Here is a 14633-nt window from a genome sequence, read left to right as displayed (position 1 = left end):
GTGGTAAATTATCCTTTTAGAGGGTAATACCTGAAAATGTTTTTCATTATGATTCCAAAATTTCTGGATTCTTGCATAGGATCTGCTTGGATGCAACCTAGAAGTATTACTCACAAAGATGCCAATTCAAAGTTTAGCAAACTGTGATATGAAAGTTAGCACAACCATCCTTCTGTTTATGTAGTGGACAGGAAGAGAATAAAAAAGAGGAAGATACAGCAACTATTCCAAAATTTTCATACACACGTCTAAAATATAACTTAAGGTTCGAAATAAATCTTTCTTTTTCATCTTTTTCTCAGCAACCCATTAAAAAATTGTAATTTTAAAAGTATTCCAGTTAAAGGAAAAGAAAATAAGGTCCGGTCCATAGATGCACCCAATTTCTGCATGCATTTCATATGTAGTTTCCAACAATTATTCCCATCGTAAAACAATATAGCATCAGCATGGCTCGAAATAATCAAGCACAAACAACTTAGAGAACAGAAAGCCACAAAATACCCAACACAAAACTCCAGTTAGTTAAAAACCCCAACACAAAACCATTGGAGGAGAAAGGAAAAGCTCCAGTCTTTTGCCTTCAACAATGTCGATCCCTATTTTTTAAACTTGTAGGAAGAAAAAGAGGAGGCCAAATATATTTGGGTTTCACAAATTTTTAGGACTCGGGTACCCAATGAGCCTCACGGGTTCTTTTCGGAACAATGTGTGGATTTTCTTGGAGGAATATGCTGAGCTTCAAAATTACTAGATAATAGAAATGCCCGTCTGGTGTACTCATCTTGTTCACAAGACCAAGAACGTGGTTATTCCTCTGTACACGGTCGTCGATAAAGTTTGCAGCTCCATTAACCCTCGCTGCGGTCACTGCAGATTCAGTGGTTAGATTTTGAAAATCCACATACCCTTTTTCATTTTAATGCATGGCTTGATTTTCTCCGATGGGTTTGGAAAACATTATCAGATCTAATGGAAACTATTGAAATGCTGATACAAGTTAATCAACTTCCAAAGAAGTCAGAATTTCAATTGCTCTGTTGTAACGTGTTGTGTCACCCCATAACTTCCACGGAAGAACTTATAACCCACCTCCCAAACCATGAATGCCCATAAGCAATTTGATGAAGTAGCCGAAGATCCATACACCGCTTTTTTTGACAAATCCTCAACAGTGATTTTTCTGCAGAAAAATGAAATAGAAGTATCAAAGAAAATCATCATCCTTCAAGTTAAATCTGCCTAGAACTTGATCAATGATATGATCACTCAGGATTTTCCATTACCGGGGGGTCGAAGGATATTTTCGCAAATACTATCCCAAAGATCCATGATTTTTCCGCCAGAAGCAAATTGGGATCCTCCTTCAATCCCGTCTGTGAATATTAGACGACCAAATCCGTTACAGTGGATCTCTACATGCAAGAGGTGTGTGCAGAGACCTAAAGCAGCATTCTTAAGACGCATTTTCCATTCAGTATCAGCGGGAATTATCAGATGATACTTACGTTTAGACAATAATTGCTCACTCCAACCTTTAAAAAGAAACAAAAACCAAAATCAGCAAAAAACAATCAACAAAAATGGAAAATCCCCAATACAAAAAAGTAACACTAGATACCAAATCCCTAACTAAAAACAAGAAAGACCCATCTGAGAAAATCAAGCCATGCATTAAAATGAAAAAGGGTATCTGGATTTTCAAAATCTAACCACTGAATGAATCTGCAGCAATCGCAACAAGGGTTCTTCGAACACTCGACTTTCTCTACGACCGTGTACAGAGGAACAACAAAGTAATTTTGAAGCGCAGCACATTACTCAAGGAAAATGCGCACATTCCTGCGAAAAGGACACGTGAGGCTTATTGGGGGGAACCCGGGTTCTGCAAAGTTGTGAAACCCGAAAATCTTCGGCCTCCTCGTTTTCTTCTTACAAGTTTCAAAAATAGGGATCGACATTGTTGAAGGCAAAAGGCCGGAGTTTGTTCTCTTCGTGGAGAAAGAGAGAGAGAGAGAGAGGGGGAAGGGTTTTGTTCTAGGGGTTTTAACTAACTGGAGTTTCTTTAGTGTTAGAATGCCCCTATTATAGAATATATTTACGGTTTTACCAAACACGTGATGGCATTACTCCTTTAAGGGCATTATTGTCATTCTACTTTCCTACAGGGTTAATTTCTCCGTTCGTTTTCTTTAACGGAAACTGGAAATAGCTTGGAGAATATATCATCTGATCTGGAGGTGCCACGTACTTTTCGTCAAATATAAAATTTGCTTCTAATTTATTAGTTAAAATTCACAGTCATTTTAATTATTAAGTTTATATACAAATAAACGAATTTATTTTAAATTTCATGGATTTTAATAAAAATTAGAATTTATTATTTCAATTTTACATAACAATTGTATAAGTTCAATTTTTTTTGTGATTCTAATTTTAGTACTGCTTACATATTCTTTTTATTTAAATCAAACATATATTCAGAATAAATTTAGAAATTGTGTAAAATTTATTTATAAATTTATGGTTAATTTAATTAGAATGATCTGTAAATTATACTAGATAACAAGAAAATCAAGTACACATCGAATTCTACGTAAAAGTCTATATAAAATTAAATTTTATTAATTTAGATAAGATAAAAATTATATTATACATCATATGTAGATTACCATAAACATAATCTAAAAAATATATATCTTTATATTTAATATTAAATCAATTAATTATAGTTTAAAAATATATAAATTTTTACGGTAACATGACAATGTCATTTACAACATAACTTTAATAAATTTAAAATTTTTTATGTCAATAAATTTATAATTAAATTTCATTACATCATTTTTATTAGTCTTAATTGTGTCAAAATTTAGATACTCTATTGTTATATTTTAGTACTGGGATTTTAATTGTAATATATAGTGATATTTTTTTTTATATAAACTTCATTTGAAAATTTATATTACATTTAATTATAAATGATTGATATTTTAATTATAATAAAAATTCAAGATCCAAGACAGACAGTAGAAATACAAAGATGAAGCAGAAATATGGACTGCATCTTTGATTAATCATGTAAATTAGCCACAATAGTTTATGGAGAAACTTAAAGCTTGGGTGCCGACCTGAATTTGATCTTCTCAACCACCCGTTCATTAATATGTAAAGATTTAGACAAGATATCGTTTGGAACAGGAGGTGTGGCTGCAAACAAGGCACTACCAATGGATTGAGTACCAGGCAATTGACTGTTGAAGGCGGAGATGACAGAGGCAGGTCCTCTACCAATGTTCTTTTGGAAATGCACTAGTCCTTTTGGGAACACAAAGACTTCACCTGCATTGATTGTCTTTGAGATTAACTTGTTGGCGCTAGTGATGAACCCTACTTGCAGTTGACCTTGCAATACGAACACAATCTCACTAGCACGTAGGTGGGTGTGCGGCGGGTTCACCCCACCAGGGGCGTAGTCAATACGGGACATTGACACACCCAAGGTGTTGAGGCCTGGGATTTTTTCAACATTGGCTCCAGTCACTATATATCCCTTGCTGTTGTTCGTCGAACCTGGTTTTATCAATCCGTTGAAGAAAAAGTCATTCTCGGATACACTTGTTGTGTCCTTGCATGGATAGCCATTGATCTTCACACCTGTTAAAAAATTTCTCAACACATGGTTAGGTTCAATATAAATATTTGATCGTTAGAGGAAAAATAGAGGGAAAAGAAAAAAGAAAGAATAAGAAGAATACTGGAGGAAAGATCGGCAACACAAATATCTTGAAGCATATCATAATCTGCAAGAACGGGAACCAAGGCCACGACAAAGCTAACAAGAAAGATATTGACAATGGTGGCCATGGTTGTGCAATGTTGCGGTCATCTATTGGTTGTGATTTTAGGTGTTTATATATATCACAAAATTTGTACCAAAAATAGGAAAAACGTAAATAGAAATGATAAAAAGGGAGGGAAAGTTTTGCGGAAGATGATGAAAAGAAGTCAAGAGTGACAATGTGTATTTATAATTAAAGAAATGTGGCTTATTTTGGCTTTTATTTTGTGCCTCTAATTACATAAAAACGAGACGAATATAAGATAATATTATTTCATCACAAAATATTTGTTATGTTGTTATGTCTGTTAAATATAAAAAAAGATACGAATTTTTAAATGGTCCAAAAGTTAAAAAATCAGTTTTCTTATTTGAAATTTACTTAATAAGTTGCGTCTGTCTTATTAAAATAAGTATAATAACATACGTAAGGTTACAATATATGTATTTGACTATTAAGGTTGTTAAGTATATGTGTGTTTATAATTTAAGCATACAGTCTAACAATATATAGTTGGTAGTATGTATGTATAAACTTAAAGTATGTTTTCTAACATATAGAATTCCTTTATTTAGAGAATAAAAATTAAAACTTGTTCCCATACTTTTTCTTTTGCGCTTCATATTTATCTCAATAAAAATTTGTTGTCTAAAGGATCCTACAATTGCGTGAGATTGACAACTAAGATTGGTTCAAGATAAATCTCAATTTCGTAACACCAATTCTAAAGTAGATTTATTTTAAAAGGAATATCAACTAAGTTTATATATATATCTCTCTCTATATATATATATTTATATTTATTCTAATTGATATTAATATATTTTATCTTTTATGTCGTGTTTGATTCAAATTCTTATAGTTTTATTCAATTTAGAAATCTTAATTATATGATATGTACAATTTAATTATAATTTACGTATCAGATATATATTTATACCGTAATTAATTTATTCATACTTTTAATTTCTCAATCATGAATTTATATTCAAATTTATTAAAAGAGACATAAAAAAAGCATTCTATTTATTTGCAATTAAAATATCATTTTATTGAAATTAATATATATATATATATATAGAGAGGAACATAAAAGTAACTTATACATGAAAAGAGCAAGCATTAATCAGCCATATTTAATGGCATAACTTGCGGAGAATTTAACTTTTTGTGAACTTGGAAATTTTTTATTTTTTAAAAAAAAGATGGGGACTGTCACGGTGATGACTGAAATTATGGCCATTATCAAGTTTAATTATGTGATAATAAAATAATTATTAATATTAAGTAATTATAATATAAAGTTATCAAATTACTATAAAACATTAGATTATCACAAAATCAGAATGTCTGCAAGAGCTCCCTATAATTTCTGTATCATCAAGGAGAATCCAAAGTCTGTCATCTTACAATAATTTATAATACTATATAATAATAAATTATTTCTTAATTGAATAATTTCACAGCTTTTAATAAAATTATAAATTTAAGTTGAATTAATTGAATACTGTATTAATTAACATATACGTGTTCCTTATTAATTAAAATTGATGAATTTTATTTTAAAGATAATATTATAATAAAATAAATTATTTCTTCTTATGAACTCATACCCATCATATATATATATATATATGTATGATTAAAAAAATAAAAATAAAATCTAAAAACTAAATCTCATTAGGCATGTTAAGAAACAACATATGAGTTGTGAACCATGTTTTTTCACTTTGTCCCCATTCATAAACCCACATAATTTAAAATAATTTAAGTCAAAACCCATGTGAGACATGAATGCCACTCTCTCTCTCTCACTCACTCACTCACCCACCATCTGATAATTTGCCTTCTTTATGTTCTGAATCAAATTAAACCGTATACCCACTTTCCAAATTCACTCTCATCTCTCTCTGTCAAAATGGGAGGAACAAGAACCAGACTCTTCTTGCTCTTAGTAGCTCTAACAAGCCTCTGCATTGTTCAACTCACAACCGCAGATCATCACCATCATCGTCATGGATACTGGAACATTTTGAAGCTTAACCAGAAGATTAAGCCAGTGGGAGAAGAGGAAGAAAACTCATGGGGCGACAGCTTGAAGAGTTACTGTGAGAGCTGGAGGATGAATGTGGAGATAAACAATATCAGAGGATTCGATGTGGTGCCTCAAGAATGTGTAAGTTACATCAAGAAATACATGACTTCTTCCCAGTACAGTGCAGATTCAAGAAGGGCTCTGGAAGAAGCTACTGTTTATCTTAGCTCTTGTTGCAGCTTGCAAGGCGATGGTAAAGATGCTTGGATCTTCGATCTCGATGACACGCTTCTCTCTACCATTCCTTACTTCAAGAAACATTCTTTTGGGTATGCTTATTTATTATTTTTTGTTTCGATTATTATAATTAAAAGAATTTAATTATCATCAAATATTTTTTAAAAATAATTAGTTAAAAGTCATTAAATAAAATTTATATATATAATGATCTATGCATCTATTGGTTAGAACCCACCAAGTGAGGATCTATGTACTAGTTAGAGAATGCACCAACAGATAAACTCATGTTTTGGCTAAAACAATTGTGTTAAGCAAAAGGAGTGATTACTTAAACTTTTTAGATCTCTTTCTTTAAGAAAGTTGTGTAGTTATATTGTAAAAGGTTAGAATATTAATGACCCAGTTCAATTACTTGATGATTAAGCACTGACCCAGTGAATTTTGTTGCGGGAAAATGAAAACTAAAGTGGAGAGAAGGTAAATGCAACTTGTTTGGAAGATTGGATGAGGGAAGGCAAGGCACCAGCTCTTCCTCACTCACTGCAGTTCTATCATCTGATCAAAGACAAAGGAGTTAAGATCTTCCTTGTCTCCTCAAGAAGGGAAATCCTTAGATCCCCCACAGTTGACAACCTAATAGATGTTGGATATCATGGATGGACTAATCTCATTTTAAGGTATATACATCTCTTGCTAATCTTTCTATAATCAAAAGCCAGCATCATTTTAGGCCATACAAGCCTAACCTTTTCATAGTTTGAGATTATCTTCCGAACTTTTTGGTATCTATAAAAGAATTGTTTGTGGAATTGGATACTTAAGGTCGATTATTTAGAAGCATTAATTGGAATTTGCAGAGGGTTTGAGGATGAATACATGAAAGTGGAAGACTACAAGGCAGAGGTGAGAAGGAAACTGGTGGGTCAAGGGTACCGGATATGGGGTATAATTGGAGATCAGTGGAGCAGCTTGAATGGACTCCCAAGTGCCAAAAGGACATTCAAGCTTCCAAATTCAATGTATTATGTGCCCTAAATTACTCTGACCTATTTCTAACACCCACCCATCAGAAAAAAATCTGCTTTCTTTTTGTGCTTTGATTATCTGCAGCTCTGCAGTGTGCTTGCTGCAATCCCAATAAAGCATCTGCCAATTTGTCTTTTTTGTTTTTCCATGTTTCTTTTGGGTGAATGCCAAGTTTCTTTTCTTGTATAAGCTTACATCTGTTCTCATTGTGTTCAAAATAATAATCCCAAGATGGGTATTGGTCTGAAAGCTCCTGACCCAGAAGGCAAATGGAATGATTTAGAATGGCAAGCCTTAATTTTTTTGACTGTTTAAAAGGTGAAGTAATCAATTGGAATTATTTGCTAAGAATAGGGAGATGTAGTGTTAAAATTTTTGTATTTTATTTCAATGTTTCTAAAGTTTATATTTTATTAAAAATATATAATTTATTATTTTTTAAATATATTATAAATTAAATATAAATAATGTATAATATTTAATTCAGACATACCGATTAAATATTAATTTGTATAGTTCACGAGGTTTTGTCGATTAAATTGATTAAGTTTTAGTAATCCCATTATATTTTTTAGCGAAAAACATTCAATAATAATTAAATTTTTTTAGTTGATTCACGATATTATTAATTATAGATAACTGAATTATAATATTTAATTTAATCATATCGAAAACTTAATTAATTAGTGCGTTTATAGAATTATGTTAATTAAATTAATTAAATATCAGCGAGTTAATACATTTCTGAGCAAAAAACATCTTATAATAGTTAAATTTTCTTAATTATGCTTAACGGTTTTAAAAATTCGAAATAATCTTTTTAGGTGAAAAAGTATTCAATTTGAATTCATTTGAAATTTGAAGGGAAAAAAGTTCGTAAGTAAAGATATAGACCGAATATAAAATAATAATTACATATAAAACAAAATCATAATATTGAAAAAGGATTATGATATTGAGATAATTCATGATGAGAATTGATTTATTGATTAGTAACATGTTGTAGATTTGCCTTCTCTCATCAAGTGAAATTAATTAGATGCGAATATGTTATGCGAGTGAGTAAATTAATTAAATATGTTATGCGACGAGATTTGAGTAATTGTATATAGTTTTATGATAGAAAAATTTTAAATGTAAAATATATAGTATTTTTATTAAATTTTATCTCCAATATAAAATAATATGATCTTTTAAAATCATGATATAATATTTTTTATTTATTATAGTTGAAGTATAATATTTAATATAATTTTTATATATTAAATTCATATTTATTACTTCTAATGATATAATGTTTTAATGAATAAAATTTTTATAAAAATTATAAATTTAAATTTTATTGAAAACATAAATTTTATTGACGGAATCACCTGACCAACTCGAGCATAATTTTACTTTTTTAAAGCTTTAGTTGATAAAGTTCTTAAGTTTAATTTAAATCAGAAGTTTTAACATTATTAAAAACACGAACGGCATTGGTGAAACCATGTAATTAAATTAGATGCAGTCTTATTTTTCTGGGTAAAAAGATTATACTGAAGCAATTATTTTGTCTTTAGTTGAGGACGGAGTAAAACTCGGCCTAATCTTTTTTCAATTTTTTTTTTAAATATATCTTTTGTTAAAGAAGAAAGTTTTTCATTTATATATTCTAGAAATAAGATTTTTTTTTTTTTAATCTCTCTGCATAATTTTTGCTGAAACAACATTTAATTGAACCGTGTTCAATCAGCGATAACAGAAGCTCGTCGGAGGAAATTCACATGCCGCCAGAGGAAGAGGGGAGTAGCGTAGAGCCCTCGTCAGTGTTTGCTTCTTTGACACGCCGTTTATGGAATTTAAGAACACCCGCCTGCGTCATACCATCTATTTCTTATGTTCTTTGCTCGATTTCCTTCAATTTGGATCCGTTTCTGCTAGTGGGTTCGGTCTCTTTGAGGTCTCTGTGAAATTCTAGGTAAAGGTTCGACATACCAAATTCATAGTTTTGCCTTTTCATTTCCGAGTAGATTTTTAACTGGGTTGCATCATTGGGAAAAGTTGTTTGGTTTTTGTTTGAATTATGCTGTGTTTCAATACGTATTGGTTTAAACTTGAATTTGGTTTTGATATGTGTGAGAATGAGGTAGAAGAAGGTAGTTGATTAGTTGCAAAGCATGGTAGGAATACTTCGTTGTAAAACATTGTAGGTTAATGAATTCTAGAAATCCTGAAATCTAACTCTAATGCCGCAAAAAAGAAGGAATTAAACTCAATTAAACAGCATGCCACCTATATGTTATAGCTACATGAATCTGTTGGTTCCGTTCTACCGTAGATAAGATGATCATGGAAGTTTTTTCTTTTTAGAGGTGAGTAAAAAGTCTATAATCGAGTATTTTAAGGTCTTTCTCTACTGATTTGAAAACTTACCTGGCCATTTAACGAGTTAAAACATCCTTTTGAATATTAATTTTTTTTTTTTGTTTGGGAATTGTAAAGCTTTTCAGCATCTCATCTTGTTCAGGAATGTCTTCACTATTATTGTTTTTCCCTAGATATTGCAATGTTGATTTTTCTTTTTTGGGTTCCTCGGAAGATCTCTATAGACAATTTAATATAAAGTTTTTTGTTTGGGAAGTTTATGGTTAATATTTATGATTCTTGGCCTTCATCTTGTGGTATCTATATTGTTTATTTTGATCATGATTCCATAAAATAAGCTTTTAATTCAATGGCCAAAAGAGGTTGTCTCAGGGTTCGAATGGGGGAGTTATGGAAGGCGTTGCACTTTCTTTGTTCGATGGAATTCTGGAGAATGGGTGTGTTATGGACCATCTCTATAGTCATGTCTTACTTACAGTTGCTTATGAGAAGACTCTTCTCTCCATCATCTAGCCCCTGTTGTAGCTGCTCTCCTCCTAAAACTAACTGTATTAGGCCTGTTTGTGTCATAACTGGTGTAAGAAACTTTTTTCATGCCTCTTGAGTTATTTGCTACTGCCTTTTCATTTGCTGCCTTCCTTCCATAGTTTTTTAATGCTCTCTCTCTCTCTTTCTCTTCCTTTTCTCTCTTGTTTGCTAAGTTACTCAACTACTTTGTTTTAGGCTACATCTGGTCTTGGGGCAGCTGCAGCATTTGAGCTTTCAAGCAAAGGTTTCTATGTTGTTCTGGGTATGTATTCCATGTTATTTCCCCAACACGTGATGCTGTCCTAGAGAAGGAAAATGTCCCCTTTTTCTGGTTGATGTAGGTATTGATGTTTGTTGGTTCAAGTCACAACATTGTTCCATTTGGTTCCAACTATGATTTGATAAGTTATTCAATCACGGTTGGTCAAATTCATGAATTTTCTTACCAAATTTGACAGAATAGATCAGAGGTAAAAACGACCTTAGTTTAATTAGGTTGAAATGATTGTTTTCAGGAATTCTTATTGCCTTTTTTACAATCTTCAAAAGAGATAAACCATTATCACGTTGATTGATTGTCTGCCATGAAATAGGGATATTCCAACTCCAAAAAATATTTTTCTAATCATATAAGATAGTTAATAGTTAACTTTTCATCATTTTGGGGATTATGGGATATGACATAGATACTCTGGAGTTAACTTTTCATCATTTTGGGGATTATGGGTTATGACCTAGATATTCTGTATGCATGACTGAAGCTTACGTTGCTTTGCAGCTGGAAGGTCACCCCATTTGTTATTAAAGGTATAGCTTATGTTTTAAATTGCTGCATTTGAATCTGCTTTACACTGACGTGATAGATGGTTGTGATAATTGCCTGGCAGACTATGGAAGACATCAAGAGTAGGAATAAGGATGCCCATCTCAAAGCTTTACAAGTTGACATGTCATCTTCCCAGTCGATATTAAAGTTTAGAAATTCTCTTCAAGAATGGCTGTGTGATTCAGATCTGCACTCTTCAATCCAACTTTTGATTAATAATGCTGGGATACTGGCAACATCAAGTCGGCTCACGACAGAAGGATATGATCAGTAATAATCTCATTTCTTTAATTTTCTCTTTTATATGATTCCAACATATTTTTGCGTAAATGCTACAGTCAGTAGTTTCACACTTGTATTTTACTTTTGGTGGAAGTTGGGATTTAGTTCTAAAAGAACTGCACATGCTGATAGTAATATGTCAATTCACAATCAATGCAGTGCATTCCATGAATGTCTCAACTTGTAAAGTGCATTATGTTGTGCAGAAGGATTCAGTTTTCTTTCTTTTGAAGATTTGCAAATAAAATTGTATTGATGATTTGAAAATTTCTGTCTCTTATACAGCTTCTTCGTAAATCTTGATACTGGTTTTGCTGCTAATAAATTTACATGTATTTTGCAGGATGCTTGCCACAAATTATATTGGTGCATTCTCTCTGACCACACTTCTCTTACCACTTCTTCAAAACAGTCCTGTTCCTTCCCGGATAGTGAATGTGACATCCTTCACACATCGATATGGTAATTTAATGAATTTATGTATTTACTAATGTTGTTTCCAACTGAAACTTACCTTGCTCTTCTTGAAGCAAGGTACGAGACATTGTTTTTCTTATAGTATACATTAATATGTGCCTTATATTCCCTGTTAAAAGATTGATAGATTTAGGAAGAAAATGAAGGAAAAATCTAAACACCGACAAGGGGATTATAACTCTGCTTTGCATGCTTATCATTATGTTTGACATGGAATGATAATCTACCATGGGATAATAATAACATTGCTTCTACATGGAATTTGGTTTTTAATTTTTTCTAGGATGTACCTGGTTTCAAAAATTTTCCATCTAGTTGAATTGCCTTTAGCGGCATTTTTATTGGGTGCAAGTAACTATATTTTGTTTATTATTATCTTTTGGATCATGTATTAAATGCCGTTGCGTCAGTTTACCTTTTCTTCTTTTCCCCCTTTTTCCAGTATTTGATGTAAAGGTTGACAAGGAAGCTGTTTCCGGGAAATACTTTTTGAGATCAAAGCAATATCCTTGTGCTCGTATATATGAGTGCTCCAAATGTGAGCCACTGACACCACATATTATCCACATACATTATCCTGAGTATCTTTCATCTCACTTCTAACCATTTAAGTATTACTTTTTGTTGATAGTATGCTTACTTCTTTTCTCCTACGAGCTTCACCGACAGCTTGGCATGATGGATAAACCTCATTGCATCTCCGTTGTGTATGTGCTCAAATACTTGCTGTGTTTGCGATTGCTTATATTAGCCGCATATGTTTACTTTTTAGAGTGTACTTGAAAGTTGTACTATTGATAAACTTGTCGGAGGTTTTTCAGATTATCTTCAATCATGGTGCTATACTTGGCTTCATGGGAGTTCCATTTATAGATTCAATTTTTTCCAAAGTGTTCTTGCTCAATTATGTGTTGGAAACTGCTTGTTCAGCTGCCATATTTGTATGAAAGCCACTGGTTTTTATCTTTTTTAATTTTCTTAAAGCTGTGTCTGGAACAACTCCAAAATTTCTATCAATTCATTTAAAAAATCATATTTAGTTTAACTAGAAGATAGTGAACTCATCTGGAAACTGATAAAGTGATTCTGTATGGAACTCCATATAGAATTGAAACAATATTTTCAAAGTTGCACTAAAATTGATGGAAATTATTATTTCAATTCTACATGAAATTCCGTATAAAGTTGATTTTCCCCCATCCTGGTACAATTAGGTCTCATAATTAAAATAAGCATGATTTGCAAATGAATTCTGAAACATTTATGGATTTCTTCCAAACATAGCCTATAAGAATTTCATAACATATTTAGTTCTTCGTTACTTGAATGCATGTGTAGTATCCTTCTTCCAGAGAAAGCTTTGGCTAATGGCATATAATATTCTTGGTTTGTTTGACCTTTGCAGTGCTGCAGATCCCGGGTTAGCAGAGACAAACATTATGCGGGAAGTTCCTTCATATATCTCCCGTGCTGCATTTATGGTCTTAAAGTGTGTTGGCCTTTTACAGTCTTCTAATAAGGCAGTCAGATCTATACTTGATGCCGCCCTTGCCCCACCAGTAAGTTGTTTAAATCGAAGTTGTGAGTATGTTGATGAATTGAGAACATAGCCATAAATTTGACTCAGGTGAAAACTCTGTAGCATGAAATGGCTTATCTTGTCGAGCTTGATCAATAATTTGAGCTGCGAGATTCAGTTTTTCTTGAATGGGTGTTGATCACATGAAGTTATGTTGCAGGACTTAGTCGAGTATGGACTGTAGTTCTTCATGTGGAATAAAAGCACTATGGTGCAGCATGCTTTGAATGAAATTCTGGTTCATTTGAGTCTTAAAAATATTTAATAGCTTTCATCTAACTTATGTGGATCTTTAACTAATGAAATTTTGCTGCTTATTTAATATCTCAGGAAATATCTGGTGTGTACTTTTTTGGTGGGAATGGTAGGACTATCAACTCTTCATCACTCTCGCATAACACCAGACTTGCAGCGGAACTTTGGAAAACTTCATTTGATTTATTTATGGAATCACAGCTTCCATTAGATGAAACGTTCACTTCCGATGACAAACCCTGCATCATACCTGGAAATACGAAAGTAAGATTGCACATGCAGTAAGGTATTAATTATAAACCGCATAGATTCCCAGTCTTATGGATGAGGCATTCGTAAAAATGGAAGATATACCTCCTCCTCCAAGTTTCTCAGTTTTTGTACTTCTGGTTCTTGGATAGAATCCTTAGTTCGATGTGCTTCAATCTCCTTATTGCAAACGTGCAAGTTTTTGGTTCGCAGATTTTTTCTCTCTCATTCTTGTAGTAAAAGAGAAAATAAATAAAATTAAATGTTGCATAAATGTTTCATATCCTCATTTTAATATGAGCGTAACTTATGGTTAAAATTGTTTATTATGTTGTTCAAGTTATAAAATATGATTGTATGATTGGATTTCACTTCGGAATTTAGTTGAATTTTTTTATTAATCATTTTTGATTCGTTCTAACTTGAATCTTCTTCGTGAGCTCCAAGGATCTCTACACTATTCTCTACAGATTATGATGTGATTATCTTCTAAAGAAGATTGTGATGTAATATAAGGATTAATCACTCATTGAAGTCTCTCTGTTGTTGTGTGTGGTGTTGAAAATTGATTTAGCCCATTTCTAATTTTATGGGGACTTGAGACTTAGTATTCACTTATCATTTTTATAAATAACTTGCAGAGAAACTAAAATTCTACACCTTGATCTTTAGAAAATGCAAATTTTAGAGACACTAAAATTGAATATTACTACCAAATTAAGTACATGATTATTTGAGTTTGAGTCTTTATAGGAGTTGACATCTTTTTTCAAGAATCTATAACAGAGTAGTATAAGGTCTTCCACTGTATCTTACAAAGTGATAAACTTACAAGAAGTCATATCATATTTCTTGTGTAAAAATTGTAAGACCCTAATTTTGTTTGGATTGCTTTTTATTTATTAAATTTTGAAAAATTATAATTCA

General features: G+C 31.9%; 4 protein-coding genes across 9 annotated transcripts; 2 read left to right on the top strand and 2 right to left on the bottom strand.

The window, feature by feature from the left end:
- Positions 1-374: 374 nt before the first annotated feature.
- Positions 375-2038, bottom strand: LOC148266665 (PHD finger protein PERSISTENT TAPETAL CELL 1-like). Of its 3 annotated transcripts, XR_015817711.1 has the most exons (5): positions 1714-2038; positions 1509-1535; positions 1287-1376; positions 1093-1183; positions 375-870 (listed from the first exon to the last, which is right to left on the bottom strand). XR_015817711.1 is itself a non-coding variant. In XM_088215539.1 (4 exons), the coding sequence occupies exons 1-4, from the start codon at positions 1816-1818 to the stop codon at positions 1169-1171; spliced, it is 237 nt and encodes a 78-aa protein (XP_088071665.1). In that variant the 5' UTR covers positions 1819-2037; the 3' UTR covers positions 375-1168. The 3 variants fall into 3 exon arrangements, 2 of the variants coding, with proteins under 2 accessions (XP_088071665.1, XP_088071664.1); XM_088215539.1 differs by having other exon boundaries at positions 375-1183; positions 1714-2037; XM_088215538.1 differs by having other exon boundaries at positions 1287-1535; positions 1714-2033.
- A 992-nt stretch (positions 2039-3030) lies between these two features.
- On the bottom strand, positions 3031-3904 carry LOC110811563 (germin-like protein 5-1). Its single transcript, XM_022038097.2, has 2 exons — positions 3759-3904; positions 3031-3657 (listed from the first exon to the last, which is right to left on the bottom strand). Exons 1-2 carry the CDS (start codon positions 3865-3867, stop codon positions 3113-3115), a joined length of 654 nt encoding a protein of 217 aa, XP_021893789.2. The 5' UTR covers positions 3868-3904; the 3' UTR covers positions 3031-3112.
- A 1726-nt stretch (positions 3905-5630) lies between these two features.
- LOC110811557 (HAD superfamily, subfamily IIIB acid phosphatase) lies at positions 5631-7392 on the top strand. Its single transcript, XM_022038091.2, has 3 exons — positions 5631-6206; positions 6585-6794; positions 6975-7392. Exons 1-3 carry the CDS (start codon positions 5761-5763, stop codon positions 7150-7152), a joined length of 834 nt encoding a protein of 277 aa, XP_021893783.1. The 5' UTR covers positions 5631-5760; the 3' UTR covers positions 7153-7392.
- Positions 7393-8711: 1319 nt separating this feature from the next.
- On the top strand, positions 8712-14077 carry LOC110811571 (short-chain dehydrogenase TIC 32, chloroplastic). Of its 4 annotated transcripts, none has more exons than XM_088215535.1 (10): positions 8712-9103; positions 9883-10087; positions 10234-10300; positions 10817-10845; positions 10902-11134; positions 11490-11608; positions 12066-12161; positions 12255-12330; positions 13029-13182; positions 13363-13721. In XM_088215535.1, the coding sequence occupies exons 2-10, from the start codon at positions 9890-9892 to the stop codon at positions 13384-13386; spliced, it is 996 nt and encodes a 331-aa protein (XP_088071661.1). In that variant the 5' UTR covers positions 8712-9103; positions 9883-9889; the 3' UTR covers positions 13387-13721. The 4 variants fall into 4 exon arrangements, with proteins under 4 accessions (XP_088071661.1, XP_021893797.1, XP_021893796.1 ...); XM_022038105.2 differs by having other exon boundaries at positions 8715-9103; positions 9871-10087; positions 13533-14077; XM_022038104.2 differs by having other exon boundaries at positions 8718-9103; positions 13533-14077.
- Positions 14078-14633: the final 556 nt, after the last annotated feature.

The sequence above is a fragment of the Carica papaya genome, chromosome 3 (genome assembly GCF_054855325.1).
Source record: "Carica papaya isolate Zhongbai chromosome 3, ASM5485532v1, whole genome shotgun sequence".
In the NCBI taxonomy this organism is placed as follows: Eukaryota; Viridiplantae; Streptophyta; class Magnoliopsida; order Brassicales; family Caricaceae; genus Carica; species Carica papaya.
Note: the sequence above shows the minus strand (reverse complement) of the source record. Positions and strands in the feature narration are given on the sequence as shown.